The sequence below is a fragment of the Helianthus annuus genome, chromosome 15 (genome assembly GCF_002127325.2).
Source record: "Helianthus annuus cultivar XRQ/B chromosome 15, HanXRQr2.0-SUNRISE, whole genome shotgun sequence".
Taxonomy (NCBI): Eukaryota; Viridiplantae; Streptophyta; class Magnoliopsida; order Asterales; family Asteraceae; genus Helianthus; species Helianthus annuus.
The window spans coordinates 147,143,768-147,165,234 of NC_035447.2; the positions used below are offsets into that span (position 1 = coordinate 147,143,768).

General features: G+C 36.0%; 1 protein-coding gene and 1 long non-coding RNA gene across 3 annotated transcripts; one reads left to right on the forward strand and one right to left on the reverse strand.

Moving 5' to 3' along the window:
- Nucleotides 1-238: 238 nt before the first annotated feature.
- LOC110912658 (photosystem I chlorophyll a/b-binding protein 3-1, chloroplastic) lies at nt 239-2,494 on the reverse strand. The gene is made up of 3 exons (XM_022157431.2): nt 2,195-2,494; nt 1,262-1,323; nt 239-962 (listed from the first exon to the last, which is right to left on the reverse strand). The coding sequence occupies exons 1-3, from the start codon at nt 2,333-2,335 to the stop codon at nt 347-349; spliced, it is 819 nt and encodes a 272-aa protein (XP_022013123.1). The 5' UTR covers nt 2,336-2,494; the 3' UTR covers nt 239-346.
- Nucleotides 2,495-5,984: 3,490 nt separating this feature from the next.
- LOC110910613 lies at nt 5,985-13,849 on the forward strand. 2 transcript variants are annotated; one of them, XR_002576308.2, is made up of 5 exons: nt 5,985-6,121; nt 6,670-6,726; nt 9,634-9,720; nt 12,876-12,932; nt 13,538-13,849. It is a non-coding gene; the product is annotated as an uncharacterized LOC110910613 (long non-coding RNA). The 2 variants fall into 2 exon arrangements; XR_002576310.2 differs by lacking the exons at nt 9,634-9,720; nt 12,876-12,932; nt 13,538-13,849 and adding an exon at nt 7,332-7,636.
- Nucleotides 13,850-21,467: the final 7,618 nt, after the last annotated feature.

Below are 21,467 nucleotides of genomic sequence, written 5' to 3' on the forward strand. Positions count from 1 at the left end.
AATTTTTTTTCAGACCCAAACATTATAAGCCCAAAGTTAAAAACAAACCACCAAACCGAACCCCATAACTCCCATAAGTCAAATAAAAAACAAAACCAATCGGTTCTCTTAAAACCAAAAAAAACAAACTTTCGGTTTTGGTTTGTTTTAGCCCAAACTTATCCATGCACACCCAACCCAAATGCACCCACAAACAAACACATGTGCTACATATTGCACCTAGTTAGTAGTAACAAAGTTTTGGGTCCGTAAGTGTAACATATCATTAATTTTGTCACAAATTAATAATAGTATCTCAAAGAAATTCTGCACATGACATCATATAATGGAACAAAGATAAAACTCTCTAATGGAACTTAAGGCTGGTCAAGACATTGTTGTTGACCGGGTCAGCCAAATGGTCCAGAAGGTTCTGGTAAGGCCCAACCCCAGTCACCAAACCCTGAATGAAGTAGCCCAAAATGGCCAACATAGCCAATCTACCATTCTTGATTTCTTTTAGCTTCAATTCCTTCATTGATTTCTCATCTTTACCAAACCCTAATGGGTTAAAGAACGGGCCACCCGGGTATGCTGGGTCACCCGACCCGGAAAACCCTTTCTCCAAGCCCAAAAAGTATTGTTTTCCCATTGACCCTGGGTTGTACCAATCTTGGAGTCTTCTGTGTTCTGCAAAGCCCATTAGTGCCATTTCTAGGACAAATAGGGTAAATGGGTCGGCCCAATAGTCGTATGTGCCTGCTGGGGGGATGACACCGGTCTTGAACCAGGGGAGGGCGGTTTCCGCTGGGATGAGCCCGAGCTTGCCTAGAATCTCGGGTGCTATGGCTCCGGCTGCGCCTAACATGGCGAACCGTCCGTTGATGACCTCTCCGTAAGCTAGCCATTTGGGTTCAATGAATCCACCGGTCCCTTCTGGGTCTGAAAGACCAAGTGGGTCGAATCCGAAGTCACCTGGAAGACTGTTGAATATAGTGTTTTAGTGAAATCGAACCAAGTATAAAGGATTCGAGATTTGAGTTTAAATCTTGATCTTCAAAGCTCATACTTAGTTGGTGATCATATTACCAAGCAAGCACGGTTTTTGGGTTGATGAAAACTCTTAGCCAAATCGCTAACTATGGTTTTAAAAATATATGTGTTACTAAAGTTTGATTACAATACTAAACAAGAACAATCATCTTTCTAATTCTAGTAGTTACTACAAAAATCTGGATTTCGTTGAAATAAAGCGGTATGAAGAGATTGAGCAATGAATTACCTTCCATCAAGGTAAGAAAGAGACTGCTTTGATGCAAACCACAGCTGTCTGTTTGCTCCTTGCTGATACATATAAGATAAGCCATCAAGTAATGATCAAATTCACACTAAGATACTGCATTCATACGTACATGTAGGGTTGTAAACGAACTGTGCCCAATCCCACTAGGTTAGAGCTTAGATTGTTTTACTTGTGAGAGCGAGAGCTTGGTTCATGACTAGTTTTTTAAGCTCGAGTTTGGCCCAGCTCCTACTTGGCTCATTTAATATTTGTTAATTATTTAATTAATTTATATATCTTTCTATTTATTTCTTATATATTTTAAATTATTATTTATATATATGGGTGGGGTTCTAGAGTGAACACTAATGTATTTGCGAACTGAGTGAACAAATCCTGGCCATCGATCTACATAAGTGTATGGCCAGGATCTCATCATCAAATCGTAAAAACACTAGTGTATTTCAACATCAAATCCTGCCCATTGATCTACACACGTGTATGGCCAGGATTAGTTCACTCAGTTCGCAAGCTACACACTAGTGTTCACTCTTGAACCTAATCCTATAACAAATTATATATATATATATATATATATATATATATATATATATATATTATTTAGTTATTTAATCAAAATTTTATATTTAATAATATTTATTATTATATGAATATATAATTAATATATCAAACAAAAGTTATATAAATAGTATGCTCGTTTAGGCTGGCTAGCTAGCTCAAACTCAATAAGTGACGCTCCAGCTCGTTTATTAAACAGCTAAACAAGCTTATTTTTTTATAGGCTCGAGTTTGTTTAAGTTCGGCTCAAATAAAGATTTTAGTGAGTTGATCTGATCTCGAGTGGTTCACCCAACGGCTTGGCTCATTTACACCCATACGTATATATACATATACATATATTTAATTGTGTACCTTAACAGGAGGGGTGGAAGCAGCTTTGACAACAAAAGAAACCTTTCTTGAAGGTGTGTGAAGTGACCTTGCTCCAAGGATTTGTCTAGCAGACTCCACTGAGGAGGTAAGTGATGATGATACCAATGCTTGTGTTGCCATTTTCTTCAAGAGATTAGAAGGTTGTTTGTGGCACAACTAGAAAATGGTAGGAGGGAAACATAAGGAGGAGGGTGAAGGGTGGTGGGCCAGGTGAGCTTGTGGTTGTGGTTACTGTCGAGCCAACTTGAGTATGCAGATTAGATTTGGGGTCTTTTGTTCCAATGAAGATAGAACATGTGGCAAAACTCTTGGTTAGATAAGAGATTTTTATCTCCCATGTTAGTGGCCTAGGATTTTTGACAAATATTATATTTTGTAATTAGAATATTACTTGAGAAAAGAAGGTGAAAAATGATATATATCTATTAATTCATTAAATAGTAGCATAATTTTGTCTTTTTGTGATTTGTGTTTTGATGTTTTTTTAGCTTCATTTTTTTTTTTATGTTTTGTTTTACAAGTTCATTTCTTATTTTTATGATTTTGTCATAAAAAGTTAATCAAGTTTAGTTTTTTATTCATTTTTGTTTTTACGTTTTTTTTTTCTTCTGAATTTGGTCATCATTCGGTTGCTACTTAGCACAGTGTTTGATGATCACATTTGGCCCCTTAGTTTTATTCCATTCGGTTGCTATTTTACACGGTGTTTGATAAGTTTTACGCCACGTAAGCCATTTGGTGTTAAAAATTCATGTTTCTGTTTTATGTTTTATCCCGGTTTTGGTTGTAGTTCAGTTGCTACTTAGTACACTTTTATGCCCTGGCCCCGCGACATTGTAACACAGTCTTACATCCCTGCCCCGCAACACGAGGGGTGTTAAGAGTAGTTATTATAATAATATAGCTTAAAATCTGTATATTGCCCTTGAAAGATGAGCACCAATGACATTTTTTTCAGTAGTGTTAAAAGATAATAATTCATGTTGTAAAAAGTGATCAGTATTTTATAACAATGTATAGTCAGTAGAATTTAGAAAAATACAGGAAAAGATGTAAGAATATGTTGATTAATTTTTTATTTTTTGGACATTCTTTCAGTGATGGATGCAGGAATTTTTTCCACTGGGTTCACTTTTTAGATGCTCCAACTTCATATGTCTGGACATAAAAAATTTCGGGCGGTTCAACGGTTCGAATCGAGTAAGGTTAATCACATAATAAAAGTTCGATGCAATAATGAAAAAAACATCGTTATTAGAAATTACAAAACACATAATCTAAAATACGAAGGTCTTTACGAATAAAAAAAACTACTTAGATTTGTGCCTTACGAGTTTTTATCTTTTGAAAATGTTGCATACACTCTCGACTTTGTGAGTCCGTGGGCTACATACCCATCCAAAATCCAAAAACCCACCAAATGGCTAGACTTGATCCAAAAACAACAAAACAAATCTAAAAAAATTAAAGTAGATGATAAATTATAATTTTTATTTCCCCACCAAACAAATGTTCACACCCTTAAAAAAGGAACAAAAGAAAAGCCATAAAGGAACAAAAGAAAGGCGCAGAATCAGGATTCGAACTTGATATGTCACAGTTAGAAAATGCACGTCAAACCAGTGGATCACTAGCCATTTATGGTTATGGGTTCACCCATAATTTATTTATGGGTTTCTTTTCAATTTTGTATATACGTTTTCACTATAAATTACAAACCGAATGGGTTTCTGGAAACCCGGTGTTTGAACATAAATCCGCCCCTGCATCCTTTAATTCAATAACTCATTTAGCAAACCTGAAACTATGATACAATTTGAAAATAGTTAGAAATAAAAACAAATATTTTGTTACGGTGTGAAACTATTAAAGAATGTTCGAATCTATACATATAATAAAAGAAACCAATTGATGGACACGTGTCGATATGAGAGACATCTATTTTTTAGTTTTCCCGTTATATATCTTTGTTTATTTTCGTCTTAAAAATTACAAGTTTTAAAATAATTTATCAAGTTATCCCATATTTTAAATCGACGTTTATCTATAACTATATCTCTATATTTATATTTATCTTCTAATATAATCTTTATACTTATCTTTATTTTATTATTTTACGAGTAAACTGCACAAAAGGTCCTTTATATTTTCTCAAACTTGCAGGTTCCAACCTTAATGTTCAAAACTTGCTAAAAACATCCTTTAAGTTTATTTTTATTGCTGGTTTAATCCGTTATGACTAACCAAGTTAATTATCTCAGTTTATTTCCATCACATGCCTAACATGTGAGGGTCCCACTATCGTTTAATGACCGACATCAACTGACTCGCAAAATGGAACAGAGTTGTGGTGCAAACGTAAAACTGCCTGAAACCCAAGCAAAATTGCCTCTGTTTTCACCGGAGATGTAGTCCAAACACAATTGGATCTCTTAAATTTATGGGACCATTCACATGGAGCAAGCCCCTTTTCATTCCAAGCTATCAACGTCCACTCGGAGGAGAGATCCAACCCGCGTTTCGCTGACTAAATGCCAAACAAGGCATATTTGCAGGTTGATAGCCTCACGTTAGTTTTGTATGTGATTTCAAATTGAAAAGTGCATATTATTTTTTGTAATTGTTTTCCTCTTTAATTTTGATTACTTGATTGAGAGTACATGTATTAAATAGGGAAAAATAAAAACTAATATTTAGGTACAAAGCAATGGGCCATGAACTGGGAAAGAAGAAATAAGCGGATTTAATGGACTGAATGTATATTTGGGTGCAAAATTTGCGTTTCTTTGAATTGTGAATAGATTCATTTCATACTCAAAAGTTTCTAATGGCGGTGGCTGAGGGCCTGAGGCTTTTTATTTTTTATTTTTTACACTAAATAATAATAACTATTTAATATTTTATTGATCCAACCACATGTAACACATACGTTTTTAACCTGTTAATAAATTAAAAAACAACAAAGTAAAATGTTATAATATTTGTAATACACAAGTTTATAACCTAATAACAGAGAAATAAAAAAACAAATAAAATGTTCTAATATGTAAATAGCATATCAAAGTTTCTTTTACCAAAAACGTATTTTGACGACTGTGTGTGTTAACTGATTACATTATATTTATTCAAGCTGTGTAGTACACGTGCTTATTCAACTCATGTTATACACGGGTAATTAAATATGCAACTTTTTTATTATACAAAAATATATTTAATCAACCCGTGTAATACCCGGGGTTCTAACTTAGTCATCTAATATAAGATACTAGATAGTAGACACAGAAGAATATTTCATAAAGATTAGTTCAATTTTTAACTATATTTAAAATAGATAACATTGTTATCTTTAGTTTATTCTTCGTGTATTATATAACTGTGTTATAGACACCAAAGACACTAAAGATTTAATCTTTATAATACAACTTTGCATGCTTCAAAATAACATGACACAGTTCATAGCAAGAGAATTACTTGGAGTAGAAAACATGTTTTGCATTAGAATATTATACTTGGAAGAGTTAGTTGCCAAAATCGTCCCTGAGGTTTGGGCATGTAACACCCCAAAAATGGTTATTTGATAAGTTAAAGTTTATTTAAAAACTTAACTTAGTTAGTTGGATTTAATTTCCATGATATAAAATAATAAAGGGGTGAAGTTTAAAACTAAATAAGTAAAGGAAACTTGAGGGACTAAAGTTGTAACATGTCAAAAATTAAAGTTAATTAAAATTAAAAAGGATTAAAAACCCACACACACTCTCTGTGCGTGGGTTCTGGACGAACGAAGAGAAGAAAAAAAGGGTTGAAACCCTAGCATCAAGAAATCCAGCAATTGAGCTTGAATCAAAGGAAAAATTCGATGCATGATGCCCTAAACTCGAGTAGCTAACCTCAATTTCTAAGGTGGTAAGTTAAATTTTCTGAAATCATGATTTGTAGAATGAGGGGTTCAACCAATCTCGAAATTTTATGCCTAAATGTGAGAAATCTGAGTTAGGGTTACCTTCTAGGATAAGAATCATGTTGATTTTTAGGTTATTTGAAAGATTTTGGTAAAAACCCACTTGTAGTAGTAATGCTATGAAGATGATGATGCTAAATGTGTTAAATTGAGTATGGTTATGATATAAGAAGTTAGGTGTTGTAGATTATTATTATAAGGATCTGATTTAGGATGAAGGTTATGTGAAAATTTGTTGAATTTCATGATTTTGATATGAACTAGTAAGATTATGTATAATATACTTGTACCCTATGCCTTGTAGATGGTACGCACGCAATGTGTTCGATGAAATGCCTAAGTGAGTTTAGTTAGGGTTTTTACATGAATACTTGTTAAGTCCATGTAACTCCTTTATGATAATGGCGTATGTGATTAGTAGACACCATAATGAACTATAAGGAATGTAAAAGTAATGTTTTTGAAAGCTAAAGTATGGGATTATGACCTATAGGCACGAAGAAGGAAGAAGGCGCAAGTCACTCGAAGGCATAAGTATCTCAAGATCGCGGTAAGTTCTTTTGAATTTTATTTACTCTACTAGTAGAATTACGATGATATTGAATGATATTATTTGATAACACAATTCGTGCAATTTCTTTACGGATAAAGATTGGTTAGATGTAAGAGTTTATCTCGAAAAAGGTTTTAGAAGTTATGTTGTAGTGGATGCGAAATAGCAAATCCCTTGTGGATTTGGTTATGCTAACAAAGGGTATGATAAGCTATGCAAGTCGACAAGTTCTAGTTGAACAAGTAGAGTAAGAATAAGCTACTACCCGTTTTAAACGGGTGGTCATGAATGCTATGATAAATGCTTGAAGTTTAATCCGTTATACGGATGGAAAGGAAAGAATTATGTTGAAAGCAATTAACCCAATTAAACGGGTCGAAAGTGTATGCTTAACTCTCAACGAGAGTGTTTATGCCAAACCCAATTAAACGGGTTGAATATGTATGCTTAACTCTCAATGAGAGTGTTTATGCTAAACCCAATTACTTGGGTAGTCAAATGCGTAAAAAGAATGAAAGTTCTTGTATGGATGGAGCTAAAACGAAAGAATTATGATTTAATATGTGTAACAACTAACCTTTAAAATTTGGTTGTTAATGTAGGTAAAACTTCACTCTAGGCGATTTGGAGATTTGGAGCGAGCACGGGCCCATGCTATGATATACCAAATGCTTCCGCTAGTTTTGTTCGTCTTTATGGTCCATGACTTGTTATTTTGTCCAACTTTGTTAGTAGTCGTATTTTGCAAAAAAAAAAACTTGTTGTCTTTATCTTGGGTAGTTTAATGTCAAAAAGGGTCATAGATTGCTGTTAGTTTTATGTGTTAAAAACAGGGAGGCATGTCCGTTTTACGAACGGGTCATGCCCAATTTTCCTAAGAATTTTATTATGTATCAAAGTTTGGTAACTTGATGTCTATAAATTACTTTTGTAAGTTGTTTTTGTAAGAACGAAAAATGTGGGCGTAACAAGTTGGTATCAGAGCCTAGGTTTGAGGGATTCGAGCTTTTAACGTGATGCTTGAACTCAAACCGACGGCTCATTCGAAAGTGTGCTCGCTCCAAGATCGCCAATGAGGTAACAATTTAAGTTTTTAGTGAACGCAAGTATGTGTAATGTGCTTGTAAAGTTAAGTTAAGTTAAGTATGCGAAGGGGTAAATATGGAGGGTAAAATGATAAGTTCTAGGGACCGCACGGCTGGAAATGGACCCGAAAAAGAGTTAAAACACTTAAAAATGGAAGCAGCAGCGGATTAACAAACGGCAGGCCGTCGCCGACGGCTGGATGTTCGTCGCCGACGCCACCCCCCAGGGCCGACGCCCTATCTGTCTGCCGACGGAAATAAGTGGCCGACGCCACATTCTGAGGCCCGTCGCCGACGGATCCTCTAGCCGTCGCCGACGGGTTGTGCAAATCCGATCCGCGAAATATTCATGTTTTTCACGTTCTAGCCAAACGTACTTCCCGAAAGCCTGATTCACGGCCCCGTTGAGCCCTTATGGGACAAATTAAGCCATGAAAGGATAAAAGAAAATTGGTGGTAACGGGAAATTTTTGTTTTTCACATTTAGAGTTACCGGGTTGTCCGAAGGCCTATTTAATGACTATGTAAGGTCCATATAAGGCCTAATAGATGTATGTAATCACACTTAGTGGTTACAATAAGAATGGATTCGTAAGAGTCGGAAGTGATAAATCGAATGATAAGATAAGAGTTATGAAATTTAAAAGATCAAAAAAAAAAAAAAAATTGAAATGTAAGAATGTAAATTAAGTAAATGTAGACTAACGAATTATGATATAATGAAAGGCATGTAATGGTGTAAACTGGAATGCATGATTACAAATGTTGTAATCAAAGGTCGAAGTATGTGTTATATTGAAAGCTTGCGAATTATAAATTAAGTTCCCGTATTTCTCAGAAATGCCCGTTTTATGTTCTCGTCAAGTTATTAGGAGATATAATAAGTTATGTAAAGTTACGTAGGTATTTGGCGATAAAGTAAAAATTTATAAAAGTCGAATGCAACGTATGGAATGGCACGAAGTGAATGACGAATATATAAAGCGGAGTTGGAAATGTATGATAATGAATAATGAAGGAAGTAAATGTAGACTAAAGTACTTGAATATGTGAAGGAACCTGAATTGATTTATAAATGAAAATGAATGATGAGATTAGTGGTGAAAATAATTTGAAGAATGTGAGTTAGATGGAATTTGTATGAAAATTCAGATGAACGTATGCTTTGATTAGAATTATGCATTAGAGGCTTGTACCTTGTACTTGAATGGTGTGATGCTGATGTGTAATTAGTGATTTGCCTTGTTACGATTAAGAGGCGAATAAGTGCTAATTGTGAATCATACGAGCTTATTAGTAAAGAGTACTTTGGAATTGTGTTATACAGTTAACTTGAGTGATATCTACTATTTGTAGAATCATGAAGCATTAGCCATTAGCGTGTGAGAGTGCGCGAAAGTACGTGAAAGTGAATGCATATATGTGTATTGTTTGAAGGATTACGTAAATTGTATGCATGAAATATGAAGAATATTAATATTACGGTCTATCATATTTAGATGATTACCTGTTCAAAAGTTTGAAGTGTGTAAGCAAGACAGTTGACTATCTAAAAGTCAACAACATAGGGATATCATGAAATGGTCATCAGACACAAATGCTAAAGTAAAGAGTTAATGTATTAGGTATTAAGTGATTTACGTGTTATGCTTGATGATAGATTAGTTTTATGGATTTGAAATAAGGTAGCTATTAACAAATGTCTCGTTATACGAAATTTGACTAACGAAAGTCAATTAACATGTGAATAGAAAGAAAATGAATAGTCGTATATATGCTCACATAAGCTAATAATGTTACGAATGTAATAATATGTAAGGATGGAAATCTCATCAGTTGATTCAAGTATGGATGGCAAACAGGGTAGGAGGAAACGATGAGGCAAACATGAATGTGAACACTAAAGGTAAGTGATCTTGCAATCACTTCAAATTTATCTACCTGAAGGTGTATATATGTTTACATATTCGAAATCAAAGTGAAATGCGTAAATAAATTAGAAATGTTATGGTATGTTTCGTTGAAATTGTTGGCACAAGGTTAAACCGATAAGACCTCATTATAAGGATAAATCGGTCATAAATTTTGGTTGAAAAGTTTTAAAGCAGGAATGAAAACTTGGCAATGTTGATGAAAGGTATGGAAAGAATATTAGTTGGGATGTTAGCTAAAGACATTTTGGTAAATATGTTCGAATTGAAATTAAGTACAATGCGTACAACGATACTTATATACAATAAGTACTAAGTGTAATTAATTTTAAATGGTCAAATTGTAGAAGAAAGAAAAGTACAGATGAAAATGCTAGAATCCGAGAAACGAATTCAAACTGGTAAGAATGAAAGGTAATAAATTTAAAAGTTCGAATCCGTAAGTGAAGACGGATTGAACAAGTGAGAATAAAAAGTAAGTACCAAACTCAAATAAGTTATACGGGTCAAATGGCGATCGCCGTTTGAACCCGGTATTTAATGTTCGGATTGTCAAGTTTATTATTTATAGGTGAGCATAATGTATGGGCATGCATTGTCACAGTTTGGAAAGCATTAATCGCCGCAAGGTATAAATAACGAGTCAAGGGTTTTGACCCGCACCAGGTGCGTATAGAAAGATCATATTTTTTTTTATGAGAGCTTAGGGCTCGACTAAAGAATGATGTGTCAGAATAGGATAACTGATACCCATATGTAAGAATGCATTTACAATTAGACTTCTGAAAAGTCAAACGAAATAAATGAAGTCCTTGCAATCATGCAAGTATATGGTACGAACGTGTACCTCGATGCAACCACAATAGGTGAGGGGGTGTTAGTCTGACCTTGAAAGGTCAAACTGCGAAAGTTGGAGAAATAACCAATAAAAAGAAGGGATTGTATGTAAGAAATGGAATGTATGATATGTTTAGTATGTACGTAAGAAAATTTTGAAAGATAAAATAGGCGAACAAACACCCTGTAGGATACAATTACGAGAGGTTATGTGCTAATTACTTAATTATGGATATATATGATGGAATTCTTAGTGAAATGATAGTATGAAGCTAGTAGGAGGATGCCCACGAGTGAAAACATACTTCATGAATAAATGGGACCAATTTTGGTACGGAAGGTACCTATAAAGAAGCGGATCGATCCGGCACACGGATAACCGACTTATGCATTGAAGGCGAGGTTAGTAGAATGTTTAAATCTTGAGTAATGATTAAGAACCCGTAGATTAAATTGTAAGTATGAACAAAATGAATGGTAGAATAAGTATGGTATGCAATGATCGACCTGTAATGGTCAGCGTGAGAAGGTATGAATGTCACTAAGAAGAATATCTAAAGGCCTTAAATGAAAGTTCGAGCTGAATTGGTTAAACGCTCGTAGGGTGCTCATACACAACATACCTAGTCGTTATCATAAGTAGATTATGTAAAGAGCTAATAATAAAGGGTGCGAATGATTAAATTTGAGGCTAAACTCAAAACTTGTAATTAGTTCAAGTGACGATAGTAACCGTAGAATGATGCTTTATACTCGTATTAAGTATGAAAAAGTAATTAGGAAGTGGCTAGCTTTGTATTAGTACCACTAAGTCATAAAATGTTTATAGTATACGTACAATGATATGATAAGCCCTCATATGAATAAGAAAGTAAATAGAATAACGTTAGTAATGGGATAATGGGGTTTGCCCATGATTACAATAATGAGTTATATCGTGCATGATTCGTGAGTGGAATGAAATAAATCAATTTATTTGTATTAGTAAATGTAGGAATATGTTACGCTTAATTAGGAAGACAGAAACAAACCGTAAACATAAGCTTGTACGACCAATAGTGTACATTGGAATAAATTTCAGTGAACGAAGTGCTGGTGATGATGTATGATAGGAGCTAGCATTATAAAATGAAAACGACACTAATAAGAGCTCTGGATCAGATTCTCATTTATATGAGATTATGAAAGTATTTTATTTAATCTAATTTAAGGACGTAGGGACAATGCACACAAATATGTTTATGCATGAATGAAACTTTTGCCAAGATTCCAAATGTATTTATATTGTATTAAGCATCATGAATGAATAGATGAATAAGTAAGAGTATAAGTGGCCTAGTTGGAATGAGAAAGGTTTCGGGGACGAAACCTCTTTTAAGGGGGGTAGATTTGTAACACCCCAAAAATGGTTATTTGATAAGTTAAAGTTTATTTAAAAACTTAACTTAGTTAGTTGGATTTAATTTCCATGATATAAAATAATAAAGGGGTGAAGTTTAAAACTAAATAAGTAAAGGAAACTTGAGGGACTAAAGTTGTAACATGTCAAAAATTAAAGTTAATTAAAATTAAAAAGGATTAAAAACCCACACACACTCTCTGTGCGTGGGTTCTGGACGAACGAAGAGAAGAAAAAAAGGGTTGAAACCCTAGCATCAAGAAATCCAGCAATTGAGCTTGAATCAAAGGAAAAATTCGATGCATGATGCCCTAAACTCGAGTAGCTAACCTCAATTTCTAAGATGGTAAGTTAAATTTTCTGAAATCATGATTTGTAGAATGAGGGGTTCAACCAATCTCGAAATTTTATGCCTAAATGTGAGAAATCTGAGTTAGGGTTACCTTCTAGGATAAGAATCATGTTGATTTTTAGGTTATTTGAAAGATTTTGGTAAAAACCCACTTGTAGTAGTAATGCTATGAAGATGATGATGCTAAATGTGTTAAATTGAGTATGGTTATGATATAAGAAGTTAGGTGTTGTAGATTATTATTATAAGGATCTGATTTAGGATGAAGGTTATGTGAAAATTTGTTGAATTTCATGATTTTGATATGAACTAGTAAGATTATGTATAATATACTTGTACCCTATGCCTTGTAGATGGTACGCACGCAATGTGTTCGATGAAATGCCTAAGTGAGTTTAGTTAGGGTTTTTACATGAATACTTGTTAAGTCCATGTAACTCCTTTATGATAATGGCGTATGTGATTAGTAGACACCATAATGAACTATAAGGAATGTAAAAGTAATGTTTTTGAAAGCTAAAGTATGGGATTATGACCTATAGGCACGAAGAAGGAAGAAGGCGCAAGTCACTCGAAGGCATAAGTATCTCAAGATCGCGGTAAGTTCTTTTGAATTTTATTTACTCTACTAGTAGAATTACGATGATATTGAATGATATTATTTGATAACACAATTCGTGCAATTTCTTTACGGATAAAGATTGGTTAGATGTAAGAGTTTATCTCGAAAAAGGTTTTAGAAGTTATGTTGTAGTGGATGCGAAATAGCAAATCCCTTGTGGATTTGGTTATGCTAACAAAGGGTATGATAAGCTATGCAAGTCGACAAGTTCTAGTTGAACAAGTAGAGTAAGAATAAGCTACTACCCGTTTTAAACGGGTGGTCATGAATGCTATGATAAATGCTTGAAGTTTAATCCGTTATACGGATGGAAAGGAAAGAATTATGTTGAAAGCAATTAACCCAATTAAACGGGTCGAAAGTGTATGCTTAACTCTCAACGAGAGTGTTTATGCCAAACCCAATTAAACGGGTTGAATATGTATGCTTAACTCTCAATGAGAGTGTTTATGCTAAACCCAATTACTTGGGTAGTCAAATGCGTAAAAAGAATGAAAGTTCTTGTATGGATGGAGCTAAAACGAAAGAATTATGATTTAATATGTGTAACAACTAACCTTTAAAATTTGGTTGTTAATGTAGGTAAAACTTCACTCTAGGCGATTTGGAGATTTGGAGCGAGCACGGGCCCATGCTATGATATACCAAATGCTTCCGCTAGTTTTGTTCGTCTTTATGGTCCATGACTTGTTATTTTGTCCAACTTTGTTAGTAGTCGTATTTTGCAAAAAAAAAAAAAAAAAACTTGTTGTCTTTATCTTGGGTAGTTTAATGTCAAAAAGGGTCATAGATTGTTGTTAATTTTATGTGTTAAAAACAGGGAGGCATGTCCGTTTTACGAACGGGTCATGCCCAATTTTCCTAAGAATTTTATTATGTATCAAAGTTTGGTAACTTGATGTCTATAAATTACTTTTGTAAGTTGTTTTTGTAAGAACGAAAAATGTGGGCGTAACAGGGCATGTTTGTCATTTTCGTCTAAAATGACTTTTTTGTATCATATTACCCCCCACATTTGTAACTTTTTGCCATTTTCATCTAAATGTCTAAGCAGGTTACTTTATGCCATCTGTTGGGGTATTTTTTAAAATTTATAAATTTAAGGGAGGTAATTTGTAATTATCTCTTCTAAACAAAAAAATCATTTTAGACGTAATGTCATGAGATCGGCAAGTTATTGCAACTGATCCCGACATACTATTTCTTACTTTTAACTAGAGGTGGCAAAATGGGCGGGTTGGTTGTCGGATCAGAATGGGTTTGGGCTAGGATGAACAAATTAGAAAAGGAATCAAGATGAGTTTGAGTTAGGATGAGTTTGGTTATTCATAAAACAAAGTAGCTTGTCATTAATGGTTGTAGCTTATCGCTGAAGTGATGATTTATGAGTCTCCATCCCAAAAAAACAAATTTCAAACCAGAGCTTGTCTACCATTTTCAATCACCAAAATCTTATTAGCTATAAACACACCACACACATTCATGGTGATCTTCTTCCTTTTCCCCTTCTTTTTTACAAACTCCGGCAACACTGCCGCCGTCGGACGCTGCACCAACCGTTCTTTGCACTGGACTCACCCACTTTACCTCCGTCGTCGTCATCTAAGATACTGTTTACCCCTAACCCAACCACCACCGCATCACCGCCGGCTGACCAACCATTTTCTCCCAAACTTCCATCTCTGTCGTCGTCTTCTTTCCCTTATAATATTCCTTCCATTCCATCAATCTTCCCAATTCTTCATAATCGAAACCGGTTTTGTCTAAATTAACTGCGACTGGGATTACTCTGATTATTGCTCCCGGAATAGACAAATAGTAGTGAGAGTTCGTTGTCCACCCATATAGACCCAATAGTAGATGTTTGGGTTTACTTTGTCAGGCATACTTTTAAGTACATAAATGTTTTCACGGCACTTTGATTTTAACTACAAGCAAATCTGCAACTTATCGCCGCTGCTGTTGTTCCGATTCTGTTCAATAGCCTGTCACATCTGCAGTTCTGATTGGAACAATGCTTCTGTCACTATCGAAGAGTATGCACTACCGGAATAACCACTTAACACTCCACTATTCCACTGATATCTCCCTTGTTAACTATAATCATCCGGAAGAAGAGAAGGAACTCCAATTTAGACGACAGTCTAATGAAGAGTCATATGCTCAAAAGAAACAACAACAACAGGCTAAAGATGTTTCAAAGAAAACATGCTTTAAATGTGATCAAATTGGACATGTTGGTAGCAAATGTCCAAATCTGAAGCCTGTTGATGTTGATAAAAAGAAAGTTGAGTTTGTGAATCAGAAGTCAACCGAGTTTGAGTTAGAACAAACTTGGAAGCCAAAAACATCTAAGGATGTATCACAACAAACTCAAAAACCAACAACACCCAGATTTGAGACAAAACGTAGTTGGAAAACAACGACTGATCTAACAAAGCCACACCAATTTTGGAAATCAAAAATTGATTTGCCAAAACAAAACATTCAAAATGCATCAAGATTTTATCAATGGAATGTTTTAAAAGGACAAATCTGGGTGGTAAAGCAAAAGATTTCTGTGAATGAGGAAACTAAAGAAAATGTTTTTGAGAAAAATGAACGTAATTTTCCAGTTTTGCCTGGAAAAACATATGTTCAGCTACCTGAGTCGAAGCAGGCTTGGGTTGCATTATTCAAATGATTGAATTGGGTGTATGTGCAGGTGCTCCTGAAGACAGCTGAATGTCAAATCGGAGAGCGGAGCATGTCACACCCCAACCGATGGCGGAAACATCGGGGTGCGACACTAAGTGTTCAGATTGCTCAAAAGTTTCCATAACACTATAATTTCAAAAGTCATTAATTGGTTTCATGAGATAGATTGTCTAAACGTCAAAACACAAAGTATCAAAAATTACATAGCATCTCAAATATTGTTCAAATGATTCTAGATCAACTAAGATGTGTTTCTAAGCAGCATCCTAGCAAGTTTCTTTGAATCCAGCATCCTATCAGCGTGCAACATGTATTAAAATAAAGTCAATACAATAACGTACTGGCGAGTATACAAGTTTGAGTATATAGCATAATAGTTTAAAATGAACTCATATCCGTCATGTAAACATATAAAATAGTTTCAGCCATGCTAATGTTCGCAGTCCAAATGATAGTCCAAGTGTCCCGATGCATTTAACACTTTCCCAAGAATCAAGGAAAGCAAATAGAATCCTCCTAACAATACCCTCGAGAATAATGGGGAGGTGCATCTTCCTATAGCGCTACTATTGTTAAGGCGGAACTACACACAAGGATTAAACGTTCACATAGCATAAAGAATCAAGAATCAAGAATCAAGAATCCAAAAGTATCAAGTTTCACATTTACAGAGGATAGAGTTAGATTCAAATAGTTTCAAGTTTCGAGCTTCATAGAATACATGTTGCATCCCGAAAGTTTAAAACGAAAAGGGATCGAGTATACTCACAGCGGGTGCTAAGTATCAGCACCTATAGATTGGATCAAAGGGAGCTCTGAACTAGCCTGATTATAGATTAACAGATAAGCGCCGAGCAGAATAACGAGAATCGTGCAAGTGTTGGATCGGTCTTCTGATCGGATGGCCATCTGGATGGATGGTCACCCGGTCAGATGACATATAGATGGGACGGATCACCATCCGATCGGATGGTCATCCGGACGGATGGTTATCCGGACAGATAGCCATTCGATCGAATGGTCATTCGATCCAAAGATGAGTTTCCAAAATGTTAAACTTTTGAAGTTTTCATTGTATCAAGATACCAAGTCATTCGATCGGATGGTCATCCGATCGGATGACCGTTCGGTCGAATGACCCTTCGAGTGTAAGTTTCAAAGTTCAAAGTCTCTAATTCAAAAATAGTTCAAGTGTTGAAGGTTGTAAGGCACATGTCGTTCGATCGGATGGCCTGCCGTCCGATCAGATAGCCATTCGTCTGAAGTGATCTTGTCCCTTTTTGCAACCTTGTAAAGTTTCTAAGTTTTGAGTTTAACGGTGACGACATGGTACGTATTGAGACAACGGAAAACACATCAAGGCTCAACCTGCCTGATCGGATGGGAATCACCCCGTCCGATCGGGTGTCTGTTCTTGACAGTGTTCATGTCTTAATCCGTAATCCGGCCATCTCCTCGGCGATAATCCATTTCCAAGCCGACTCTAGACTAATCATCAAGTCTACAGCCCGTTTGGTTCCGGATTCCATCTTTTTTAGTAAAAGTTTAAGAAAGTCTGAAGATAGATATGAAATCGACTGAAAAACCTTGATTTAGTAAAAATTCGGTGCAAAAGCACATGGAATTCCTTAGATCTGAGCTAAAGCTTGACGGGAATGACATTACACAGCCGTTTTTACAAACTGCCATGATGACGTCACCCTCAAGAGCTCGAATCTTAGTGATTTCATGGTGAAAAGTGTGATTTCGAAGAAGAATCATGTAGAGAATAGTGCATAGATTGAAGTTGTACAAGATTTAGTTTGAAAACTTACAAGAATCGGCCTAGAATCGAAGAAAAGTGCCTGAGAAGGAGAGTGCGTGCGTCTGGATCGGAGGGCTCTGTCACATCAGTGAGGAATGATGTGACATGTCCTATTTATAGTGTAAGAGAGGAAGTAAGGCGGTGCAACAAACGGATCGGATGGCTGTTCTGACAGCCCAATCCGTTTTGCAACTTTTCCGTCTTTGGTTCATTTTGCGAGTTAGATTAAGCGTTGCGTTGCATTTTATTGTGTAATATTATCACATAACAAAATTATATCCTAAACACAAAAGTTTCCAAGTTTTCGAGTTTACATAAGTGTCAAGTCTCCAGTCTCTCGTTCAACCAAGTCTCAAGTTTCACGAGTCTCAAGAGTCAAGCACCAAGTATCGAGTATCAAGAATCAAGTCTCAAGAATCAAGTATCAAGTATCGAGAATCAAGTGTCAAGAATCTAGTATTAAGTATCAAGTATCAAGAATCAAGTATCTAGAATCAAGAACAAGTGCATAGAATCAAGTCTCATTGCATTAAGTATCAAGAATCATGTGTTAAGAATCAAGTTTCATAGAATTAAGTATCAAGTATCAATAAGGTTCAAGTTTCATAGCATCAAGATTCACAAAGTATCATAAGTGTCAAGCTTACATAGTATAGGGGCCAATATTGACAAAATCCAAAAGTTTAGGGACGCAGGGCGTTACAGTCTCCCCTCCTTTAGGAGATTTCGTCCCCGAAATCTAAGAGGAATACTGCTCGAAGAGCTGCGGATACTTGGTCTTCATCTCACTTTCGAGTTCCCAAGTGAATTCAGCACCACGCTTTCCTTCCCATCGAACTTTGACGATGGAAATTTTGCTGCGCCTTAACTGCTTGACACCTCGATCCATGATTTCGACCGGTTTCTCCACGAAGTGTAAAGTCTCATTTACTTGAAAGTCTTCAAGGGGAACCTGCACTTCTTCGTAGCTAGGCATTTACGAAGATTAGATACGTGGAACACTGGATGTACGTTGTTAAGTTCTTGTTGTCACGACCCCCGACCCGGTTTGACCCGTTTCAGGAGCCGCGGGACAGAAATCCCGTGATATTTATTTATTTACTTTTAGCAGCGGAATTTTATCATCAGGATCGTTTTAAAGCTAAAAACTTTTCCCGATTATTTTATTTCACAACTCGGGATAAAACCCCGATAATAACAAGATTTTATTGAGAAATCTTTATTTTTACAAAACATATTTCTTTATTTTATAATGAGCCACTTTCTTAAGCTTGAAATGCTCCTCAGCACTTTTCCTGAATTACAATAGATCACCTGAAACATGTTTGAAAAAGGTTTTGTCAGCGGGAAATACTGAGTGAATCATTCTATTTATTAAAATGACTCGTTTATTATAATTTACAGTATTAAGAGTTTTTACATATGTTTCTGATATCTACCAACTACCCACAGTATTTGTCACTCGACCGGATCTGTGACTGTGGTCATATCACCATTGGCTGCCCCAATGAATGACGTATATCACTTAATTTTAGGTTCGCCCACCTAAAGTGATTAAAACAGTAGTAATGTGCACAATACCCCACATACTGGCTGTAATTTGGTGATTACATAAACTTAATCACTGTAATTTGTAATTCTGAAAATAATCTGGAGTATTGTAAAACAGTTGATAAAAAGAGAATGACTCACATTGCAGATTTAACACGGACAGAATATGGATTAGCCTTGTTAACCTAATTTAAATAATAATGCACACAAAACCGGGTTAGTGATCAATACAGCATTTACGATAACTCACGAGATCAAATTCTCACAACGAACGACAAAGTGCAATACTTAAACATCCATCGATTTAACGACGAATGACAAAGTATAACCCTATGTGGGCGGCACTTAAACATCCATTGGATATATTGATCAGTCGGAAAATGAATCGTAATAGCGATCGAGTTATTACCCTGTTTTGCGGCAGCACTTCGTGATCAGTGTGTGTTTAATTGTAATACTATTGTGATATCTCGACGTCCACAGAGAGTTTTCACGTTGTTTTAACTTCAAAATGCAAGTGCCAATGTCTGCTATTTATAGTGATTTTTGGGACTCCCTTACGGACCGTATGCCTGATCCCTTACGGTCCGTAAGCTAAGCAGTCTAATTATAGGCTGCCTAGGCTCGGGACTAGCTTGCATGAATTGACAGTTTTATTAATTTCTATTGTGACAACGTTTTTTAGAGATAATTATCACTAGGGTTTATCCCCCCCCCCCTGAGTTTTAGGGGCCCTGATCCTAATTCTGATTGTTCCGAAAATTTTAGGGTTAGTGCAGAATTACTTGGGTGTCTCAATTAGGGTTTTCTTATTGACTAATTATCATCCTAATTATGGATTTTAATGAGAGTTGTTACACTTGTGGCAGGTCGAGTCTGTACGCCACCTTGCCAATCCTCTCGAGTACCGTGAAAGGACCCACATAGCGAGGAGCGAGCTTTCCCTTCTTACCAAAACGAACTACTCCCTTCTAGGGAGATACCTTGAGAAGAACCCGATCACCAACATCAAATTCCAGAGGCTTGCGCCTTTTATCAGCATAGCCTTTTGTCTGCTCCTAGCCTTGATCAAGTTATCACGGATCTGAAGAATCTTATCCATTATCTCTTGAATGATTTCAGGGCCAGTAAGTTGCTTGTCACCTATCTCATGCCAGCTGAGAGGAGATCGGCACTTGCGACCATACAAAGCTTCGAAAGGAGCCATCTGAATACTGGAATGATAGCTGTTGTTGTACGAGAACTCAATCAATGGTAAATGTAAATCCCAGTTACCACCAAAGTCGATGACACAAGAACGGAGCATATCCTCTAGGGTCTGAATAGTACGTTCGGTCTGTCCATCCGTTTGGGGATGAAAGGTCGTACTAAGATTCAAATGAGAACCCATAGCAGACTGAAAGGTTTGCCAAAGACGTGAAGTAAAACGATCATCATGGTCAGAGATTATGTCAAGAGGTATGCCATGGCGGCATATAATCTCATTGGTATAGATTCGAGCAAGTTTCTCCACTTTATAATCTTCGCGAATAGGAAGAAAGTGGGCTGATTTGGTCAAATGGTCAATGATCACCCAGATACTATCATGACCAGTGGGTGTACGGGGTAGCTTGGTAATAAAGTCCATAGCGATGCTATCCCATTTCCAAACAGGAATTTCGGGTTGTTCTAAAAGTCCTGTAGGACGTTGATGTTCAGCCTTTACATTCGTGCAAGTAAGGCACCTAGAGACATACGCAACAATGTCCTTCTTCATACCAGGCCACCAATAGGTCATACGCAAGTCATGGTACATCTTATCAGCGCCAGGGTGAATAAAGTATCGAGATTTGTGAGCCTCATTCATAATGAGCTCACGGAGATTATCGCGATTTGGCACCCAGATGCGATTAAGAAAGTATTGAAGTCCATCAGACTTAGTTTCGAGTTGATCCACAGTAGCACCTTGTATTTCGATAAATAGACTACCTCCATTAGCTGACAAATACTGAGCTTCACAGATACAAGTATGAAGATCACTTGAGATATGATAACAACAAATAGTATTTACATGAGTCTTACGATGTCACACCCCGATTTTCGGTGGGCCCGGATGGGTACACACGTGACGGATTGGATAACAGTTATCACAATATAATAATATGCAGCGGAAGTATTGGATTTAAATTATTAAAATAAAGCTTGAATATATAAAAGTATTACAAGCGTTCGATACAAGTCCACAGGCAGGATCCAACTAAACAGAGCTTTAGACATCATAGGCCTTAAGCTTCAGAAGTGCAAATTCCTTAGCCTTCATTCTAGCCTACCCGTAACCTCAGCCGATTATAAGGTTCGATACCTGCTGTTCAATCTTTTGAAAATACGTCAGCTAAAGCTGGTAAATACAATTAACTGACTCTTTGGAAAAATAGTTTTTCAAAAAGAGTTTTATACATATGGATAACCCGTAGGTGATCC